General features: G+C 41.2%; 1 protein-coding gene across 2 annotated transcripts in view; it reads left to right on the top strand.

Annotated features, from left to right (window-relative positions):
* Positions 1 to 21,522, top strand: part of TKT (transketolase) — a 34,186-nt gene that overhangs the window by 10,929 nt on the left and 1,735 nt on the right. For both annotated transcript variants that reach the window (XM_065408398.1, XM_065408399.1), the window contains exons 4-13: positions 403 to 500; positions 4,219 to 4,410; positions 5,387 to 5,505; positions 8,328 to 8,521; positions 9,667 to 9,831; positions 11,127 to 11,283; positions 15,492 to 15,622; positions 17,967 to 18,050; positions 18,256 to 18,349; positions 20,545 to 20,667. In XM_065408398.1, coding sequence (XP_065264470.1) covers positions 403 to 500; positions 4,219 to 4,410; positions 5,387 to 5,505; positions 8,328 to 8,521; positions 9,667 to 9,831; positions 11,127 to 11,283; positions 15,492 to 15,622; positions 17,967 to 18,050; positions 18,256 to 18,349; positions 20,545 to 20,667 — 1,357 coding nt within the window. The remainder of the gene's footprint in view (positions 1 to 402; positions 501 to 4,218; positions 4,411 to 5,386; positions 5,506 to 8,327; positions 8,522 to 9,666; positions 9,832 to 11,126; positions 11,284 to 15,491; positions 15,623 to 17,966; positions 18,051 to 18,255; positions 18,350 to 20,544; positions 20,668 to 21,522) is intronic.

The following is a 21,522-nucleotide window of genomic DNA, read 5'->3' as shown; positions in this document are numbered from 1 at the left end:
ACCTCAGATTATTTATTGGAAGCTAATGCTGTTCTTTTCAATGTCAACTCCTGATCTACCACTTCCACCCTCTCTCTGACAGGATCAATTTATTGCTGCAGGCCAGTGGCACTGTGGCTGCTAAGCCAGCTGTACTGCCAGTGGAGAAGCATGACAGGGCAGCATGCTTAGGGACTTTGACTCCATTCAAATGCGCTGAAATCTACAACCTTGATTTAGAATGGATCTTGACCTGGGCCCATCTCCTTAATCTCTTCTTAGTGCCAGATTGGAATCCTGTCCTGCTGCTGTGAGAGTCTACTGGAGTGGGAATGGGCTTTCTCATCAAGACAGGATTTAGTCCTGTGAATTTAGTCACTGAAATTCTTAACTGCAAAGTAACTGTTGCTTTTTTATTTTCAGAAACAACCATTCACTGATGTAGCTACTGGATCCCTTGGTCAGGGACTTGGTGCTGCCTGTGGTATGGCCTATACTGGCAAATACTTTGATAAAGCCAGGTAATCCTTTTCAGTGTTTAGTGTTTGTAGATGTGTAGGGGAGAAAAAAATGCTGAGAAAACAGATTGTATTCTTACTCTGATCAAAAATGGTTTATTCCATTATTTTCCACTCCTTACCCCAACTCCAAATTCAGTTTTGAAATTAAAGGTGGCCAATTGAGAGGTCTAGCTAATAAAATTGCACAGATCCAATGACTGGCAAAAATGGATGCATGCTGTTCCTGTGTAACCAGACAACGTTACAAGGGTGATGTTACTGTTCCTGAAGAGGGAAGGTGGCATGCTATGTGGAGTAGCCACTAGCCTTCAGCATATGGAGAACTACTTTTCTTTCAAAGCTGTTATGCCCACAGGGAAGTACCTAGCTGAATATAGTTGTTGTTACAAGGTAAAGACGGGTGGTGAAGAAAATATGAAGCACAAGGACCTGGTTGTGCACCTATTAAAATCAATGGGAACACTGCTGGGCCGTAAATAGGGGTCCAAAATGTCAACTGAAATCGCTACAACTCCAGTGGAACAGGAATGACCATTTCTGCCATTTGTCGGGGTGGAGGACAAGGAAAGTAGACGTCAAAAGACATATCTGTATGAGGAAGAAAGCGATCTAATAAGGTTGATGTATATTATACGACAGCTTTAGCACACTCAAATGCAGCTTGCTAAGTTAATATAGTATTAAACCCTACACTTCGTTAGCTTGAAATCATTTCCGTGAAAGATGATTTGCTGATTTTAATACAGTTGAACAGGTGGTAGTTGTAGGGTACGCAGTGATTACTGGCAGCAAATAGTGGTACTGCATGTAGTGTTGGAGAGCAGCCAATATGTATGAAATTGTAATTCGTCTGAGTGAATTATCAAGTTTAGGCCAGCATCTTGTGAAGTGTGTTTAAGTAGATGACATTTACTGTGGTAATATGAAATAGTTTAGTAGCTCTTATAATACTTAATTTTAATAGCCTTTTGCTCAATTTTGTTTTAAAATTATATATTTGAAGGTAAATATATTGCTGTTGTGATAGTCAACAGGCAGTATTCGTTTTACACGGAGTCCTATGTGCCATCCAAAAAAAATGGTGACAAAAGATAAAGCTTAAAGGGCTGAATCCAGCAGTCCCTGCTCAGGTAATACTCCTGTCACTGTGAGTTTTGCCTAAAAATGAGTTCAGTATTTGTGGAAATAGTCTTCAAAACTATATAATGCTTTTATATTTGCTATGGATGATCATGCATATTCTTACTATATAGTTTAGCCCAGTCTGACTTATGGTTTCAAAAATGTAGGTGTTTTTTCTAAGGAGTATACTAAATAGAACGGCTGAAATGAGGAAATAAAATGAGGAAGTAAAAAGCAATCCTCAAATAGTTTCCTGCATTGTCAGTGATCTTGCCGAGTCACAGTGACTGTGTTTAACAGGCATGTTCACTTCAGCTTTAATTATAAAAAGATTCATTGTTACAACTCCATTCCCAAGGTTACCTGTATCTTAGCTTGCAGCTGCATTCTATCACCATTATAATTGCCATTAATAGAGTATTTCCTCCCTATCGAGATATCACACAATAGGCTTGGGTCTGGAGGCAAGGGATGTAAGAAGAATACAATATATTTCACATCATATTCACCACTTTTAACAGTTTTTTTTAATTATTCGTGCTCAATAGGACACACATTACAAAATACGTGGCAAACTTACCTGAGAGGTTTGCACATTTAGAACTGGAGTTGTATTTGGACTAAAATAGTGGAAGAACTTGTGAACTATTAAAGAGATTTTTAATTTGATTTTAAATAACTAGTGGCATAATACAGAATAGCATTTGGGCACAGTCTTACTCCCATTGAAAACTATGTAAAATTTCACAAAGACCTATGCTGAGAATAAACTTTTTTCATGTAAACCAAACCAAAAATCTAAATTTTGAAATATGATAAATAGTATTCTGGAAAAAAAAATTAATTTACTATACATGGTTTTCTACACATATGAGAGAAACCTGTCTTTAAAGATATTTAAATATTTTTTTCCTCTGGAGTTTAATTATTCCCTATCACAATTTTTAATTTATTTTACATAATTAAATACAAAAATAAATGCAATTGACACCTCTCTTTGTGGTTGCTATTTTGGAAATGCATCATAAAGTAGCTACAGTTATTTGATTCAGCAAGGATCAATAATTTCAAAAAATAAATGTTCTAGTCAGTTCCTTATCCATGTGGTTCTTTCCTTCCTCCCTGTATGAGAGAGAGAGAGAGAAAGGGATCTGTTTTCTAGGCTTCCCTTGATTTTCATGTTTTAAAGTGATGCTGTTGGATTAAAAGTGATAATGTACATATTTAAATAATTTAGTTAAGGAAATCCATTTAAATCATTTTAGATTATTAAAACAGAAAGAACATTATAAATGAAACTTACTTTTTTTCTCAATTTTTATTGTGTTACATTTTGTTTTTCACTCACTTTGAGATTTTTCACACATTAACAGGGTGCCACATTTTGCTTAAAAATACTGTTTCCATTGGAATTTTTAAAAAAGATGTCTCTATTGGTCATTGGTTTTGTCTCTTCAAAAGCAAAGTTTGACCTAACTAGGTCAATTAAACTGTGGTTACCAACCAACCCACCCTCCCTACATACTGACAAGTGCTTATGTAAGATGATGTAATTTGGAATAATTACTCCTGAGGGAATTCTGCGCCAAAAAATTTAAAATTCTGCACACAGTATTTTAAAATTCTGCAAATGTTATTTGTCAAAATAACCCTATATAATCACAACAGTTTCAATTATTTTGGTAATTTATTTTAGAATACTGTCAGCAAGTATGTTTGTAACAATACAGGCACACACAAAAATTCCCTCAGGAGTGGAGAGTTAAAGAAACCCATATGACAGCCAAGTTCCTGTTTCTCTGCCCCTCTCCCTCTCCCCGCCTCCACCCCCCACAAAGCCCAGCCAGGGAGCCAGAAACTCGCACCTCCTCCCCTCCAGAGCCCAGCCATGCCCAGACACTCACACCCCTCCCCCCAGAACCCAGCTGCAGGCCCACCCCCGGCTCAGACACTTACATCCCCTACCCTCCTAGAGCCCAGGAATCCAGAGGGAGAAACAGCCGATGCTGGGTCCCAGGCTTGCACGGAGTTTTCTGCATGCCACCTTCTTCCTTCAGGGGGTGCTGGGAACTGCAACAGCTGGGAACCCTCCAGTTCCCTCTCCCTCCTTCTCCCCAGTCTTGTCTTCTATTTGTGAGCTGGGCTCTGCCAGGTCCAGTGGCCCCTAGTGGTGTCCAACAGCACTGCAGCCCATTTCTGGGTGGGGGAGGAAATTCTGCACACACACAGTTAATTTCTGCAAAATTCTGCATTGCGCAGTGGCACAGAATTCCCTCAGGAGTATTTAACAGACCCAATGGTCCATATATTCCAACAGTTTCAGTACCAAATACTACAAACCTCAATCATTTATGCAAGTGTACAACACTGTACCAATGGGGGAGTTTAAATCAGACACAGATTGTGTTGGCCAGTGTGGAAAAAAATCTAAGGAAAAAGACCATACACTTATAACAGAGAGAGCCTATAATATTTTTAGTCAGTTCTGTTTAATGAGATTCGTACTTGTTTTGTATAATCCTAATTGAATATTGTGTCTTATTTTTATGTAACTTGACATACTGACTAATTTAAAAAAAAACCCACCCTTTTCTAGCTATCGAGTCTATTGTCTGCTTGGGGATGGGGAACTATCTGAAGGCTCCGTCTGGGAGGCAATGGCCTTTGCTGGGTTCTACAAGCTGGACAATCTGGTTGCTATACTTGATATTAACCGTCTTGGACAAAGTGACCCTACGCCTCTGCAGCATCGTGTTGAGATCTACCAGAAACGCTGCGAAGCCTTTGGGTATGTGGTTGGAAGAAGTTCAATTTCCTGTCTTCTCGAAACCATGTGTTGTGTCTGTTTTCCAAGTATTTTCAAATATGCATATTAAAGCGAATTGAATTCAGATAACGGCTCACAGCACCATGCAGGATATTCTCACCGTTTGTCAGGATCAGATCCTTGTTTCTGTATTGTAAGAACAATACAAAGCTGTAACTTTTTTTATCTTTGTTTTTTTTTTAATAAAGCTCTTCATTCCTGTAGATTTATTAGAGGAGCTTATCTAGTACTTTAGGGACCTTACATTGTTTTTAAAAAAATATGCAAGAATTATGCATCTGGCTATATGTACTATATCTCTTGAGAAACAGTGGGCACCTCAGGTGTACAGGGGGCAGGAAGAAGGGATAAAATGTCCTTTTTCTCTTATAGGCATGAAAAACATTATTGTTAAAATAAATGTTTTAATATTTGTACTGCTTCCTGGAAGGTCATCAGCTAGCTTAAAGATTTATAATAATTTTTACATGTGTGCACACAAGTATTTACAGGACCTTATAGAAGCTACACAGGCAAATTATAGTTTGATCCATATTACACTGTTTTACAATTTTATCAATCTTCGATGTCCGTTCTTATTCATTTTTTAAAAATGTGGATCACTTGCTCTTGTAATGAAAGGTAGCTGTTATATGGCAAGAAGTGTGGTACAGTGGGTTAGAATAGGGGCCTAAGAGATTAAAGTTCTAGGTTCTGTTCCCCACCCTACCACTGTTACGCTGTGTGACCATGGACAATTACCTAATCTCTCTGCTTTATTTTACTCATCTGAAAAAATGTGTGATTATGTTACTGATTTCATGAATGTTAATTAATATTTTTAAAGTGCTTTGAGAGCCTCTTGTATCAGAATGAAGTAGTATTAATTATTACTAACTCTTGCAGAGATTCATTTGTATAAACCCTTTAGAAACAATCTGTCTGTTTGCATTCCTAGCTGGCATGCTCTCATAGTGGATGGGCACAGTGTGGAGGAGCTTTGCAAAGCCTTTGGCCAGACCAAAAATCAACCAACTGCTATTATCGCAAGGACTTTTAAAGGCAAAGGAATATCAGGTAATAACATGGGAATTTAATGGCACATATCTGTATGATTTACATATGAGGAATGTTTCAAACTGCATTCATAAAGGTATGGTCATTTAAAAGCACATAAGGTAAGTAAAGTTAACATTTGATTGGTTAGAAACAGGCCAAAATCAGACCCTCAGATCTGCAACCTTTTGAATTTGAGAGGATTTCTTGAATCTGAAACCATCTCTAAACTTTTCTCCAGTTCTGTGTTGTATGAGACCAGAATTGCAAGATGGCTGAAATCTGCCCAGACCTCTTGAGGGTCTTTATCAGTTGGGACTGAAATTTCATGAGAAGAGCTGGTGAGATTTCAGTGCTGTTGAATATGAACCTGAATTCTAGACACAATTTGGTCTTGCACTGAACCCTGACCTTAGACGAATCTAGATAATGAAACCTCTCTTTATTCCATCTCTACATTTGGTATATGAAACCCAATTCCTAGATAACAATTTCATGAAATGTATAAACTATTGATTTTCTTTATCCGAAGTGCTTTTTAAATTTCTGAGTAAAACTTAAGTTTACAAAAACATTATTAGCTAAATCTTAGATATTTATTTAATCTACTTAAAACAGAGGATGCTGTCCCAGGCCGATCAGGTCTTTGCTTGGTGGACTAGGTGGGAATTTGATACGAACTGTGGATCTGATCATGCTCCTATATGGTGAAACCTGGTGGGGAGGAGACTCCATGATGTTTTTCTGCCATTGAATTCCTCCTGCATTCTTCCCTTTGGGAAGGTTTTCCACCCTGCAGAGGAAAGAGAGGGTCTGGCCTACTTACCTGGTGCTTATTTGAGATGTATCCATAACACCAGGCCATCTGTGCAGAAGCCTCATGCCTCTGTGGGAACTCTGGGTGCTTAGAGCACCCCAGCACCACAGCAGAACTTTGCCCACTAATGATTGCCTTTAAGACTCTCCTTAAAGGGGTTTCCCTCACATGGAAGAAGGCCATGGAAAATCAGTCTCAGGCAATATTACTCTATCTTTAAAATTTCCATGGGGACAATACACATGCCCCTGAGGTCAGTTACCTCTCTTCCTGGCCTGCCCTGCCCTCACACCGATCCACAGAGAATCCTCCATTTGAGCAGGGGACGGGAGTAGCATTGCAGCTGACCTCCTGTGGCTCAGAAGGAGTGATAGTGTGCACAGTGTGTCCCAGCCAGAGGCTGTAACTGCCCATAGTGTGTGGACAAATGTGACACTAAATCCATGTTAGACGTGCAGTACTCAGTGCACCAACACTTGATCATATACCATACTTTATCTTACATAATCGGTAATTCCCATTAAGGTGCATTATACTAGGAAGCTGTTGTAGTAGGCTAGCAGCCACTTGAGTCTTTATTGAATTAACTTGGAATTTACGGTGGCACTGAAGACCTTATTTTAAACACTTCATTAGTAGTACTTTTCCCACTGAGATACTGACAACTGAACATATCTAACACTTGTCAGTGTATAGGAAACTAATGTTTCCTCTCATTTCTGCCCAATACTCGTAAACTACAAAAAGGAAATCTGTCCAAACTGGTTGTACTTCTCGGGTATTATTGGCTGACAGAAAGCTTTATATTGGTTCTTGCATGGCAAGAAATGCATGCTGGCTACATGACACTGTGCCTATAATAAAAATGCCAGCTATACTCCGGCATGCATTAAGGACTCTACCATTGCTGAATTTGAATACAAATTTTAAGTGGGAAGATGTGAATTCCTCTTTCTGATCACCTAACGGATCAGTAGAAGTTGGAATGCATAATGCTTATCTTTTCATTACAGAAGCAAGCAAGAGTAGTGGAGTTTTGCCAAGGCTTATGTTCTTCTCCCAGTACTGTTAGGCACACAAGGTTAAAACTGTATGAAACTATTTAATTCATATTGTAAAATTTTAGGTCTTGCTTAGATTGAATAGGTACCTAAACAATGGGATGTTAGTGTAGTTTTTGAGGAGTGAATGCTGTTTGACATTTAACTGGTATTTGCTGACACTGTAGGTATGTCTACACTGCAGTCAGAGGTGCATTTGCAGCATGGGTTGGCATACCTGCCCTAGCTTTAATTTAGCTAGCATGGCTAAAAGTATCAGTGAAGGCATGGCAGCATGGGCGGCAGCATGGGATGTAGAAGCCCGTCGGGGACCCTGGGTGCATATTTACCTTGCTAGCCTGCACTAGAGCCTGTGCGCTGTGTCTTCACTGCTATTTTTAGCCATGCTAGATTGCAGCTAGTGCAGGTATGCCAACCCCAGCTGCAGTCACATCTCCGATTGCAGTGAAGACATACACAAATTTCATATAAAGGGCATGTGTTTGGTATTTAAATTCTGTTACTGTTATGGGGCCAAGTCTTGTAGGTGCTCAGTGCACAATTCCAGGTGGAACCACTGGAAGTTTCATGAATGGAATGGCTGCTGCTCCAGGCCCATAGACGTAGAATACCTAGGATTTGATCTTTTCTATTCTGTTATGCATTAACATTTTTTTTATTTGCTTGATGCTAATGGATGATGTATTTACTGTTCACGATGGGCATAATAGTGAAGTCCTTCAGTTAGAGCACCCATTGATTTCAGCACTTTCACCTTGGTAAGGACTGTGAGACTAAGGGTTTTAATTCATAGATTCATAGATTCTAGGACTGGAAGGGACCTCGAGAGGTCATCGAGTCCAGTCCCCTGCCCTCATGGCAGGACCAAATACTGTCTAGACCATCCCTGATAGACATTTATCTAACCTACTCTTAAATATCTCCTTTTATTATATATTCCATTTTATTATATATTTTAAATGCAGGTATTGAAGATAAGGAAAACTGGCATGGTAAGCCCCTCCCAAAAAACATGGCTGAACAAATCATTCAGGAAATTGATGACAAAATCCAGAGCAAGAAAAAGCTTTCCCCAGCCCTCCCAGAAGAGGATGCACCAGTCGTAAATATTAGAAACATTAAGATGTCATCTCCACCAAATTACAAACTAGGAGAAAAGGTACCACGCTGTCTACTAACACGTACCTGTTTTAGGGATGAGAGGGAGGGAAAAAATGCTGTCCAGGAAAGTGCTTCCTTGTACTTTTCATTCTGTTGGGTGAATTATTTACCAAATTAATGACAATGAATTCTGGGTCTTACCCTAGACCCTGTATAAATAAAGAAAGTTCTCTTTTTGTGCGGTGTCCTTCACCTTCTACCATAAGTGCTCCCTGTTCATTTCCTTTTTTAACTCTGCTCCTCTACCCCGCACTTCTGCCATGTGACCTGCCTGATGCTGGGAGATAGTGTGTTTAAATGGGTAGGGTTTTTATGTAGAAAGGGCTAAATTATGTTCCCCTTATTCACACGACGAGATATACACCTGTGGAGTTACACGATGGGGCGAATGGGAGCAGAATTGAAACCATTGATTTAAAAGAGACTAGCTGCGTGAATATGATGACAAGCGTTTGACTCTGAATTTCCAATGTGGTAGTTGGGAGGGACTCGCTGATTGCCTCAAACCCTTTAATATTGGTGTGAGTTTAAGTCATTAGTTGTCCACACTGTTTAAGAAATTGCCATGTATCCTGCATTCAAGTAGAAGCTTAAAGGGCAAAGAATTGTGGGTGAGTCACCTATAAAGCTCTTCAGTGATGTTTGAGAATATCAGTGTGTGGAAGTCACTTGTGTGGCTGAATATAAGTATTCAATTTCCGTAGAGTTGTTAATATTTTCACCTTCTTGTTGAAGTGCTCAGCCAAAAATAAATCGGAGTGAAGAACAAAGTTGTTTTGTTGAATGTTTATACCATATGGAATTTTGTTCTACATTTTTTTTTTTAAATGTCTGAACAGGCAGTTTTATGACTATGCAGATGGTAGATTATAGACATCATGTCTGGATTTAAAGAAAAGCAAGTATATGTGTGTTCTATGAAGACTAAATAGACCTGACACTGTATTGTATTGCATTTCACCTACTGTTTTCTCTTCTGACTTCTGAGTTGCGTTTATTACATTTCTTGTATGTGTCTTGATAGTTTACATTTAAAATCTTGATAGAGTTTACACTTAATAAAATATTTTAACATATCTCAAACAAACAAAAAAATCCCATTCAGAACCTAATAACAGCACTGCTTTATTTTCCTCTTCAAAGATGGCTACCCGCAAAGCTTATGGCTTCGCACTTGCAAAATTGGGCCATGCCAATGACCGAGTAATTGCTTTAGATGGAGACACAAAGAATTCCACCTTCTCTGACATGTTTAAGAAAGAACATCCCAGCCGCTTCATTGAATGCTATATTGCTGAACAGAACATGGTAATTATTTCCTTTGCTCTATGAAATACTGTGTACCCTACAGCAGAAGATGAGATTTTAGATAATTTTGTCCTGATGATAAATGTTTTAGCATTTGATTTTAGGTGTTTATCCAGGCATTGTAATTTGATTTGCCCTCTGCTTAGAAAAAACTGCATGGCAGGAATAATAACATAATGGAAATGCGTCTTCAACAGACGTCTTAAAAAAAAAATCACAACATTTGGCTTCTTAGCAGAACTTGCAAAGAGGCAAACAGAGTGTATGTAACAACAACATATCCCACAATATGATCTGTGGAGAGTAAGTTCAAGAGACTTGTTAACTCTCACTTCTGACTGGAAATAGAATGGCATAGCTTGACAATCTGCAGCACCAGAGTGGGTGTAAACATTTGAGGACAGAGGGAGAAAATTAGGCAATATTGTCCTCACGGTTTTTATAATGACAGGGTTAAAAAATCTTCTTATGTCATAGAATAATACAATGTTCTTTCAGCTAAATTCTGTCTGACACTTGTGCAACCTCATTGAAGCAAATGAAACTGCCTGGGTGTAAGTGAGAGCAGAATTTGGCCATTGGTTTTCAATAACTTGTAGCCTAAGGACCACAGGATCTCCTCTCGCATGTTTCGTTTCAGCATACTTCCAGTGACTTCTGTGAAGTTACTCCTAATTTACGTTAGTGTCAGTGAGAGAGAATCAGCCCCAAGAGCAGAATAATATCTCTGTGATAATGAAATAAAAGGTACTGTGTAAATGTATCAAGGGATTCTAGTGATTCTGTGTTCTGCTCTCATCTACATTGGTGAAGCACCTTTTTGGTAGACATCAGTCCAAGCAAAGGTGGACAAACCCATCCATAGCTGTTAACATCATCACTCTCCACAAATTGGAGGTAGTAAAATCTCCAGGTTGAAAATGCACAGCCTTCATTTACAGAAAAAGAAAAGATAAGAGGGAGTCAGGTCTGAGAGTCCTCAGAATGGCTGCCTGGAAATAGGTGAAGAAAAGGTGTTGATGCTACACAAACAATCAATAAGAATTAATAAATAGAATGGACGCTACTGGGGTGTCCAGAGCAGAAGGATTGGGTGGGAGAAATTGCCTTTGCTTTCCTTAAGTGAAGATCCAATTAATAGGGACAAGATTTGAAGTTAGTGAAAGAGAGAGATTTTAAGTAGGAATTTCTGAGGTACTCCTCACAAGAGATAAAGAGGTTTCACAGTGAAAACTCCCACAGACCATCATGTACCCTTCCCTGTTAATTGACTTCCCTCCTCTTACTCCTCCCAGGTGAGCATTGCAGTTGGCTGTGCCACTCGCGACAGGACTGTTGCTTTTGCGAGTGCCTTTGCCACCTTTTTCACCAGAGCTTTTGATCAGATCCGTATGGCTGCCATTTCTGAGAGTAACATCAATCTCTGTGGCTCTCACTGTGGCGTTTCTATTGGTAAGTGCAACGTGGGGTTATTTACCAGAAATATTCAGTGGCTTCAGTGATGACCATTCCCATCTCTGCTATTGACTTGCTGTGTGACTTTGATAGTCGCTTGCTCTCTCTGCCTCATTTTCCCCATCCCTAAAATGGGAGCAGCATGATACCCACTTTTGTCCAGCGCCTTAAGTTCTATGAATGAAAGATACTATGTCCGTCTTAGATATTAGTAGATTTTTATTATTGTTATGGGAGATAGGGCTTGCTATTTAAACTTACCCGTTTGATATAATTTTGACTTATCACAGTATTTCTTACTTACTGTAGTTGTTAATAAACTTATTAAAACTAAACTTCCTAACGTTACAGATAGCTTAGACAACTAGGATCTGTGAAGTAGGTGCACAGTTAAGGAATTAGCAGTACCCCTTCCAGTTTTTGCTTACCTCCACAACTGCCCAATGCATGTCTGTTCATGTTGGGGAATGGAGCAGGCAAAAAGCATAAAGATTGCAAAATGAAAGGAGGAGCAGATTTTCATATCGTGTGTGTATTCGTAAATGTACATGAATAAGCTATGCTAATATCTAAATTATACAGTATAATGGCATCCACACTAGGGATCTGTACCGCTTTAACTTTACCACAAGCCAATATAAAGCAGTACAAAAACTTCCTGTAGACAAGCCGGAAGATAGAGCCTTGTCCCAGCTCAGTGGATGGTCATGTGCTATATCTTCATAGCAAACACTTAGGGTTTGTCTATGCTGGCACTTCGTCAGCAAAACTTTTGTCATTCAGGGGTGTTTAAAAAAAACATCCTCCCGAACGACAAAAATTTTACCAGCGAAAAGCACCGGTGTGACCAGCGCTTTGTCCTGCCAACAAAACCACTGTCTTCTGCCGACAAACAGCAGCTACACTGCGTGCCATTTAGCAACACAGCTGTATTGCTAAAAGCCTCGTAATGTAGCCATAGGTGAGTGTCTCCACACCCACTATAGCATATAGGATTACGGCTTGGGTGTATCATTAAGAGTTTTTCTTTACAAACCTTGTTCCTGTAAAGTAGAGGTGGGCAAACTAAGGCCCGCGGGCCACATCCGGCCCGTGGGACCATCCTACCCAGTCCCCGAGCTCCTGGCCCGGGAGGCTAGCTCCCGGCCCCTCCCCTGCTGTCCCCACTCCCCCGCAGCCTCAGCTCGCCCCGCCGCCGGTGCAATGCTCTGGGCGACGGGGCTGTGAGCTCCTGGGGCAGCGCAGCTGCAGAGCCAGGGCCTGACCCGGTGCTCTGAGCTGCGTGGTGGCAGCAGCGTGGCTGTAGCACTGCCAGCCACCGGTGCTCCAGGCAGTGCGGTAAGGGGGCAGGGGAGTTCGGGGTGGTGGATAGGGGTCGGGGGGGGGAAACGGGGTTGAATGGGGGCAGTGGTCCCGGGGGGACAGTCAGGAAGGAGGGAGGGTTGAATGGGGCGGCAGAGGGCAGTCAGGGGCAGGGGTTCCGGGTGCAGTCGGGACAGGGAGAAGGGGTGGTTGGATGGGGTAGGGGTCCCATGGGGGGCCATCAGGAATGAGAGGAGGGGTTGGATGGGGCGGCAGGGGCCCGGGGGCGGTCAGGGGACAGGGAGCGGGGGGGCAGGGTGGATGGGACAGGGGTCCCAGAGGAGCTGTCAGGGAACAGGAGGGGTTGGATGGGGGGGCAGATAGGAGGTGGGGGCCGGACCACAACCGCCTCCCCTAACCGGCCCTCCATACAATTTCCGAAACCCGATGCGGCCCTCAGGCCAAAAAGTTTGCCCGCCCCTGCTGTAAAGACCAGTCCTCCCTCCTTTTCATAGTCTGTAGCTCCCACAATCTAATGCTAATGTGTTTAACCAGCAGCAAAAGCCAAAGGAACAGGAGCCTCTTCCCCATCAGAGAAATCAGTGTTTATTTTTAGCCTTCACTGGCTGGGGAAAATGAGACTCCAATAACTAGCTGTACTGCCTTTGTGAGAGCAGTGATTTCTGATCTGCTTCACAGCCTTTGTCATTTGGACTGTTTTACTGTGGAGCTACAGTGGGAACTCCATAGTTATGGTTATAAGACCATTTCCATTATAAGTTGGATTTTGTCCCCACTTCTAACCTGTTTGAAAAAACTTCTTTGCACCTAAAATTTTGTATGTCTACCAACAGTCTTGCAAAGGAGAATATTTGGGAAAAATTGGAAAAAGTCCTTTTGAGATAGGAGGGCTCAAAAAGAGTTGTTGTTTACATTGTTTGAAAAAAAAAAATTATTTTTATAGAAACCCATGGCTCTCACTGAGTTCAGAACCTGAACTGACCAGTGGTGGAAATTAACTGTGAAGATTGGGCACACAGCTGTGTGTGATCTTGGGCTTCTGTGGTTTAGAAAATTGGGCCAATAAAATAAATGAATGGTCAGAGTCAGATTTGTAAATATGTACTTTAAACAATAACAAAAAACTAGTTAGTCACCTGATTAGATCATAATGGTTTATGAGCCATTACGGTATGCTATAGAAGCCAATAAGTGGACAGTATAAATATGTATGAACCGAAATGACAATGTGTACATGATTGTTTTAAATATCTGTGCCGTCTTAATGATTGTTTTAATGTACAATATTAGTGATTATAACGTGTTGACAAATCACATGACATTTTGTAATTCAAGCCATTTTGGGGGGAGTTCAAAACCCCAACATTCTTGGGTTTTGTTGGAGGCGGGGGGGTTGTTACATATATAACTTGAATCATTTTCTATTCTTAGTTGCCCTTGTATGCCAAATTTCTGCTTTAACAGGACTTTTACTTAAATAGTAATTTTTGGGCAGAACTGTGTCTTAATACTTACCTATAAAGCACCTTGAACATTGTTGGTGCTAAACAATAATGGATAATATTGAAGGTGGATTGTAAATGCCTGAAATATAAGTGGAAGTGGAACTAACACTAGAATCTTTATCTTGGGTTTTGATTCAATTGTCTGTTAATATTATTGAATTTCTGGGTTTTTTGCTTTGTCCATTAGTTGTTGTCTCTGCCTTTCTGCTTGCCACTTTCAATGGAAAGCATAACCACTGTGCAGACCTAATGATGGGAAAACTCCTATTGAAGTCCCATTCAGTGCAAGTGCTTGTATGTACATGGATGTCAGTGGGAGGTTTTTCCCATGTCATGACTGTAGGTTAAGACCCCTTGTTCACTTTTGCCCTGGTTCGGACATTATTTTCATTGAGCTTACGTAGCAGCCAGGGTTTGGTACTGTTTTCTTTTTTTGGTAGTGTTGAAAATTCCTCTGGGTTGTTTTTTTTTGGGGGGGGGGGGCACGAAGGGGCTTCTCTTGCAAAAACACACTCTTCTTGTCAACTCTTTTGTAACCTTTTTTGTAGCAGTTAGTGGGCTCGTACAGAAAAGCTTTGCTCCTGATTGTCCTTTGCCATTGCAGGCAGTGACATGATTGGATTCAGAAGTCTTTGCAGGGTTAGTCTGGAATAGTGCCATCTCCAGACCCCCGTTACATAAGGGAATTCTGTTGGTTTTTTTTTAACTGTGGCGACTCATGGCATACAGAACACTTTTCTGTGTTGAGTCTTTTTATAGACCTGCAATTTATGCCATAAGATACTTGAAGAGTTAAATGAATAATATCTGTACTTTTTACTGCTCTTTCATGAGACTATTTACTACAACATATGGATCCTCCTTTAGTCTTTTAAACAAACATAAAAATCTGAAAATAATCATATCAAATGGACTATTAACTGTTGATGAAATAGAAGTGATTCTCCTTTCACATTTCCAGTAGTCTAAATCCAGTGACACCATTTACTTGAGCGTAACTTTTGCTCACAAAACTTCTGTGTTGAACTGTAAATCTGAAGGTGCTTTGATATCTTATAGCTCCTCTTCTTACTTCCGTACACTTCCTGTTTTAGTTGCTTCTTTCTTTACTATTGTTTTGTTGTTGCATTTTATTTTTCTGTTTCTTTTCTTTATAACCCTAGTTCTCTTTCTTTTTAGTTTCCTTCTGTCTTCTTATTTACTATTTATATGGTTCCAAGTTTAAAGAGAAGATGATTCTTTTCTGAAGCCAGGTAGACTTGCATGTCCTCTGTGTGCCTGATATATAAATATATATTATTTTGACCTTCTCTGCTGTAATGAGTCCTCAGAGTAGATATTCATTCCATTTTGTGCTTGTTTTTTTCCTTCTTTTAGGAGAGGATGGACCTTCTCAGATGGGGCTGGAAGATCTGTGCATGTTCCGTGCTGTTCCCAATTCAACTGTCTTCTATCCTAGCGATGCTGTATCCACTGAAAAAGCAGTAGAAATAGCTGCTAACACTAAGGTTTATGCCATAGCATTTCTGATCTGGAAAATATGTATTTGTTTTAAATGTATTTTTATAAGTGATGGAAATTTTGTTTGTTACTAGCCCATCTTTTGTATGCCTCAGTTTCAAAGGCATTGGCATTGTGGCAGCACATCTCCTTCAGTTAGAGAAGTCTGATGATATGTCTATACTGGAGTTGTAGGTGTGATTTCCAGCTTGGATACATGTTGTCATGCTGTGTGGAGTGTCTTAAAGGCACTGTCAGACTGTCAAAAGGCAAGGCAGACACCCCAAACAGATGGTATGTTCTATAATTAGATTTCCCCTCCACTCCAGAGTCCAAACTGATGGGATGAATTAATGCATAGGTCTCTCCTTCCTGGAGGGAGTTAGGAATGCAATCAACAGGCCCTTTCTCCTTTGATGCTACACAATACCCCATTTGCCTTCAGTGGGCCATCTTGTAGGCAGGACAGGCTTGGTGAGTTACCCAATTACAGAGGTTTAGAATGCAAATGCTCAGTATAATTTATACCATGGGCTATAGAGGTTATAAGTGATATCAGTACATGCAGCATCCTACAAGCATTTTATAAAGTCTAAACACGTTCTTGTCAACTTAACATCTAATATCTATTTTGGTAATGCTAACATACGGGCAAGCAAAACTGGTTTCCAGCTATGCATTTGTAAGTGTTCAGTGAGGCCTGGGGCCTTGACATAAGCTGCCACCTGATCTGCCAGCATCATGGCTGTACCTGTGCTAGTCTGATTGAGTTAATACACTAAAAATAGAAGCATAGCCACAGTGGTGCAAGCAGCAGGATGGGTTAGTCACCTGAGTACATGCCTAGGATTTCAGACGGGATTGTACTCGGGGAGGCTAGCCTGTCCTGCTGCTCGCACTTCTGCGTCTGCGCTTCATTTTTAGCACTCTAGCTCAGTCAGAGCTAGCATGCATATATCTGCCTGAGCTGGAAATTAGAGCTCCAGTATAGACAAACTCTGCCCTGACTGGTGCTGAGTGCACAAATGGGAGATGTGTTGTACTCTAGGGCATGTTCACGTAAACGGTTGAACAATGCTTACAGACTGGGTCTAAACTGGTTCAAAAACGGGGGAATGGTACGGTGTAACTAGCTCTGATTTGGTATTCAGTGGGTGGGCAAAAAGTGTAACTTACCCCAGGGTGGTGTTCTTTGGGGACCACATTCAGCCCAGCTGTGTGTGACTTGGAGACGTTGGGGATGGAATAGACAAAAATTGAAGCATATGGGGCAGTTCCTCAGCTGGTGTAAGTCACTGTAGCTCCATTGGACCTATGCTGACTTACCCTACCTGAGAATCTGGCCCATTTTCTTCCACTCTCCTGTTAGTGAGGATGCACTTGTGGTTAAGAGATTGGTCTATGAGAGAGCTAAATTCTGTTGGTGGTGCTGCCACAGACTTCCTGTGTCACCTTGGGCCAGTCCCTTAACTTCTCTGGGATTTCATTGCCCATCTCACAATGGGGATTTGAGGATAAATCCATTTAAATTCCTGCTTACTCCAGGCTGCCTTTGACTGAATTTGATCCATTGTCTCCAAAGATTGCTGGCAACAAAAGGTCAGATTCTGCAGTCCCTGCTTGTGTGAAACTCCTATTGACTTATTAAAAAAGAGTTTTTGCCTAAACAAAGATTGAATAATCTGCTGCTCCTGTGCCTCTCCTAATGCTGCCTTAACCAAAGCAGTGTCGAGATGTTGGTGTGTCAGATATGGCCAATAGTAAGAGAGATGCAAAACATAGAACGGGAGAGCAAGAGCAAGGGAAAAGAGGGATAGAATACAAGTAGTGGTTTGTTAACAGAATTGGTACTTTCCTTTAGAAGAGCATTTGAACATGAACAGAAAGAATATGAACTTCCTTGCTTTTAGTTGAGGCTTTCCTCTTTTGCCCAGTTTATTTTGATCTTCAAGCTGCTAGACTGACTAGAGATTTTAGCTTTTCTAGCAGCGTGGTAAGATTTTAAATCCTAATTAGGCGAGGTAGGATTTTCATTTCCAGGAGCAAAGATTGGATGACCTTTGGAAGAGAAGTAAGATATTAAATTGCTTGTGCACCATGAAAAAGAGGTTAACTGTGCAGCGATGACTGAGAGTAGTGGTAATTGAAAAGCACTAGTGATGGATTTAGGGAGAATTGCTGGGCAGGGAAAGTTCGCTCAATAAAACCACTGATAATATCGAAGAGATGAAACCAGAGCTAAGTGGAATGAAAAAAATCAATTTCTGGAAAGTTTGTTTTAGGGGTATAAAAATTAGAATGCCTTAGCCACAGCTATTTTTGTAACTCAGGCGGTGTTCCTTTTGGAAACAGGGCGTTTGTTTCATAAGGACCAGTCGTCCTGAAAATGAAGTTATCTATAGCAGCAATGAGGACTTCCAGATTGGACAGGCCAAGGTAAGTACTGTCTAGAGATCTGTGCCATCTGAAATAACATACCAGGTTCCTTCTCAAAAACCCTTTCTTCTCCAGGGTATTCTGTCTCCACCTAGTCAATATGTAATGAAAACTAAAGGAATCTTAGTCAAATAACCATCAACAATATTTATCATAAAGAGGAAACTAAAAAAAAATATAATTCTTATTTGCCTTTTCCTCTCAGGTGGTGCTCAAGAGTAAGGATGACCAGGTCACTGTTGTTGGAGCAGGAGTGACTCTGCATGAGGCACTAGCTGCAGCAGAGCAGCTGAAGAAAGGTGAATGGAGATTACTTATTTGTAACTAGACCTAAAGAAATCAGTACCAGCCAACCTGATTGCTGGATAGCCGAGTCTTCTGTACAGATAAATGTAAACTCTGCTAATCAGAAACTCATTTAAAAACATGTTATAGAACAGCTGATCTCCTGTTAATTGAAATACACAATATGCAACCCATTATGTAAATCTTCACTCCTGTGAGTAATCTTGTTTACTTTAGTGAGGCTGCTAGCAAGAGTAACTGTTACTTCTCTGTTTTCTTTAACCAGTCAGAATATACTAATACAGCATACAATGGCACAGGCTGGCTGCCATTGAACTACGCCAACAACCAGGACTCAAAATGATAAAATCTGCCTTGGGTTACAAATACCACCTTTCTCTGAAATATTTTTAATATTATCATTTACACTTACTCTTTAAGTCAGGGGTAGGCAACCTATGGCACTCTTGCCAAAAGCGGCACGCGAGCTGATTTTCAGTGGCACTCACACTGCCCGGGTCCTGGCCACCGGTCCGGGGGGCTCTGCATTTTAATTTAATTTTAAATGAAGCTTCTTAAACATTTTAAAAACCTTATTTACTTTACCTACAACAATAGTTTAGTTATATATTATAGACTTATAGAAAGAGACCTCCTAAAAACGTTAAAATGTATTACTGGCACGTGAAACCTTAAGTTAGAGTGAATAAATGAGGACTCGACACACCACTTCTGAAAGGTTGCCAACCCCTGCTTTAAGTCCTGCATTATTTTATCACCTTAGTTTTTGATTATACCTTGTATATTGTTTGTTTGAAGATGGATTAATACACTGCAGTAAGCCAAAGTTTTTCTAGGATATCTGAACCAGTTGGCCGAGTACTAATTTATTTTTTTATTGTGCCCAGAATGTGCTAAACACTGTATAAGGAAGTGATTCATTGTGTCGGCACACTTAACTCTGTTTCAGTTAACAGGCGTACTGAATAACCAATCTGACCTGTTTATTTGAAATGTTCTGCATAAATTATTTGCTATAATAGGAATAAGATCACTGAAATAGGACTTTGGTACACAGTACTTCTTGCTGTAGGCATTGCTAACTTGATTTTTTGATCAGTGCCTCAGAATTCAAATAGAAGCAGGAAGCCCTTATCCTTGGACAATGTTCTAGTCCAGTGACATTTCTCGGGGTAAACAAAAATCCTTCAATGGAATAATAGGAGAATGTGACCAACAAAATCCACCTCTTAATTCAATAGCCTATGCCCAAGAATAGATTACAAGAGTGTAATACAATTAATGCTTCAGATGGCTTAGTGGGTAGCTCTGCACACTGTGCCTGGCTAGACAGAGGTTCTACCATGACCTTGAGCTGCTTGCGTCATTTTGTAAGTTTGATTCTTAGGGCCAGATTCTCCTTTGCACTGTAATTGCTTTGCACTTCACCGCAAGCCCTGAAGTCAGAATAACCAACCACAGAGGGATCATCCCATTGTAGGGGCATCCTCTGATGGCATAGAGCTGACATAGCAGCGCCTAAGCCATCCCCTAACTGTCAGCATAACGTGGCAGAGGTTTCCTTGTGCCTCAGCGATCCCTGGCTGTTGTGTTGGCCCCTTGCCGTGGTTGGTAGCTGGTACAAGTTAGACCAGGCCTCATGCTGCTCTGAGATATGTGAGAGCTGGCTCAGCAAGCAGCTAGCCCAAGAACGGGGGAAGCTAAGGTAGCTTAAAGCCATTTTGTACGTGCCCTTGAGTTGTGCTGTGCCTTAGCAGACAACCTGGGCCTCGGACTCTGAGTTGATGGCAGAATAAACTCAGATTGCGTTGCTGGCCAGAGGAGAAGTAGCAATTCTGGCTTGTGAAATTCGAACAGTTTGCAAGTAGCATATAAAGACTGTGTGTGAAAAGGCTTCAGTCTGGGTCCAGCTACCATACTGCACTTACTGTGAGGTAAAGTTCTCTGTGCTGAGAGCTGGAGCCATCTCCAGGAACTGAGGGAATGGGGAGGGAGCATGCATGACTCATGAGTTCAGAATAAAAAATTTGCAAATCATACTCTGGAAATCATTAGAGCCATTTGTTCAGTAAATATGCAAGAGCCTCTCAGGGTTTCGCACTGGATTTCTCACAGAAGTTTTTAACTCTCACATTCTTCAAAGGCACATACCATATTGTACAATAACTTTACAATTCCACTTCTACAGAAAAAATCTACATCCGAGTGATTGATCCATTCACTATAAAACCCTTGGATAAGATGACCATACTTGAAAATGCAAGAGCAACCAAAGGCAGAATTATCACTGTGGAAGACCATTACCCTGAAGGTAAGCTGATTTCAGCTGGTGATAGCTAAGGCTACGTTTTAGTCACGGGTATTTTTAGTGAACGTCATGGACAGGTCACGGGCCCTAAACAGAAATTCACGGGCCCGTGACCTGTCCATGACGTTTACTAAAAATACCTGCCCTGACTAAAACTTGGGTGGGGGGGATGGAGGTGCTTGGGAGGGCAGGGGGCAGTCCGGGGCCGCCACAGATGCTGGGGGAGGTGACCTGGGACCCCTGCTGGTGTGGGGGTGGGGGTTGGCAGGTCTTCCTACCCAGCTCCATGTCCCTGCAGCTCCTAGGCGGCGGAGGCAGGGGCCAGCCAATGGGAGCTGTGGGGGCGGGGCCTGCAGGTGCTGGCAGAGCACTGCACGGAGACCTAGGAACTGCAGGGGGCCCCACCCCAGTTAAGCGCACCCCTCAAACCCCTAGCTCTGAGCCCACTCCCACACACCCAAACTGCTGCTGCTGGCCCAGCCACTGCAGAAGTCACAGAAAGTCACAGAATCCGTGACTTCTGTGACCTCCGTGACAGACTCGCAGCCTTAGTGATAGCCCACAGAGCTGGCCTGTCAAGCCTACAGTCTCTTGACTTCTGAGACTCAAAAATATCATGGCTGATCTTATGGTTTTATTTCTTTAAAAAAAAAAAAAAAGTTTCCAGCCATCTTCATTGCAGATTTATCCTTAACAATGGAAACTGATCGTGAGGGGTGAAAGTCTCTGTTTTTTCCTTAAGGTAATGGGTTAATTAGAGGCCACCTGTAGTCATCATTTATTTTAGGGTCCTCCCTTAAACATGGATCAGGTGAAATCTTGATCCTTCTGTTCCTGCTAATGCTATAGACTCCAGAG

Source organism: Emys orbicularis, chromosome 7, assembly GCF_028017835.1.
Source record: "Emys orbicularis isolate rEmyOrb1 chromosome 7, rEmyOrb1.hap1, whole genome shotgun sequence".
NCBI lineage: Eukaryota > Metazoa > Chordata > Testudines > Emydidae > Emys > Emys orbicularis.
The sequence above is the reverse complement of the archived record's forward strand: the minus strand, read 5'-3'. Positions and strand labels throughout refer to the sequence as shown.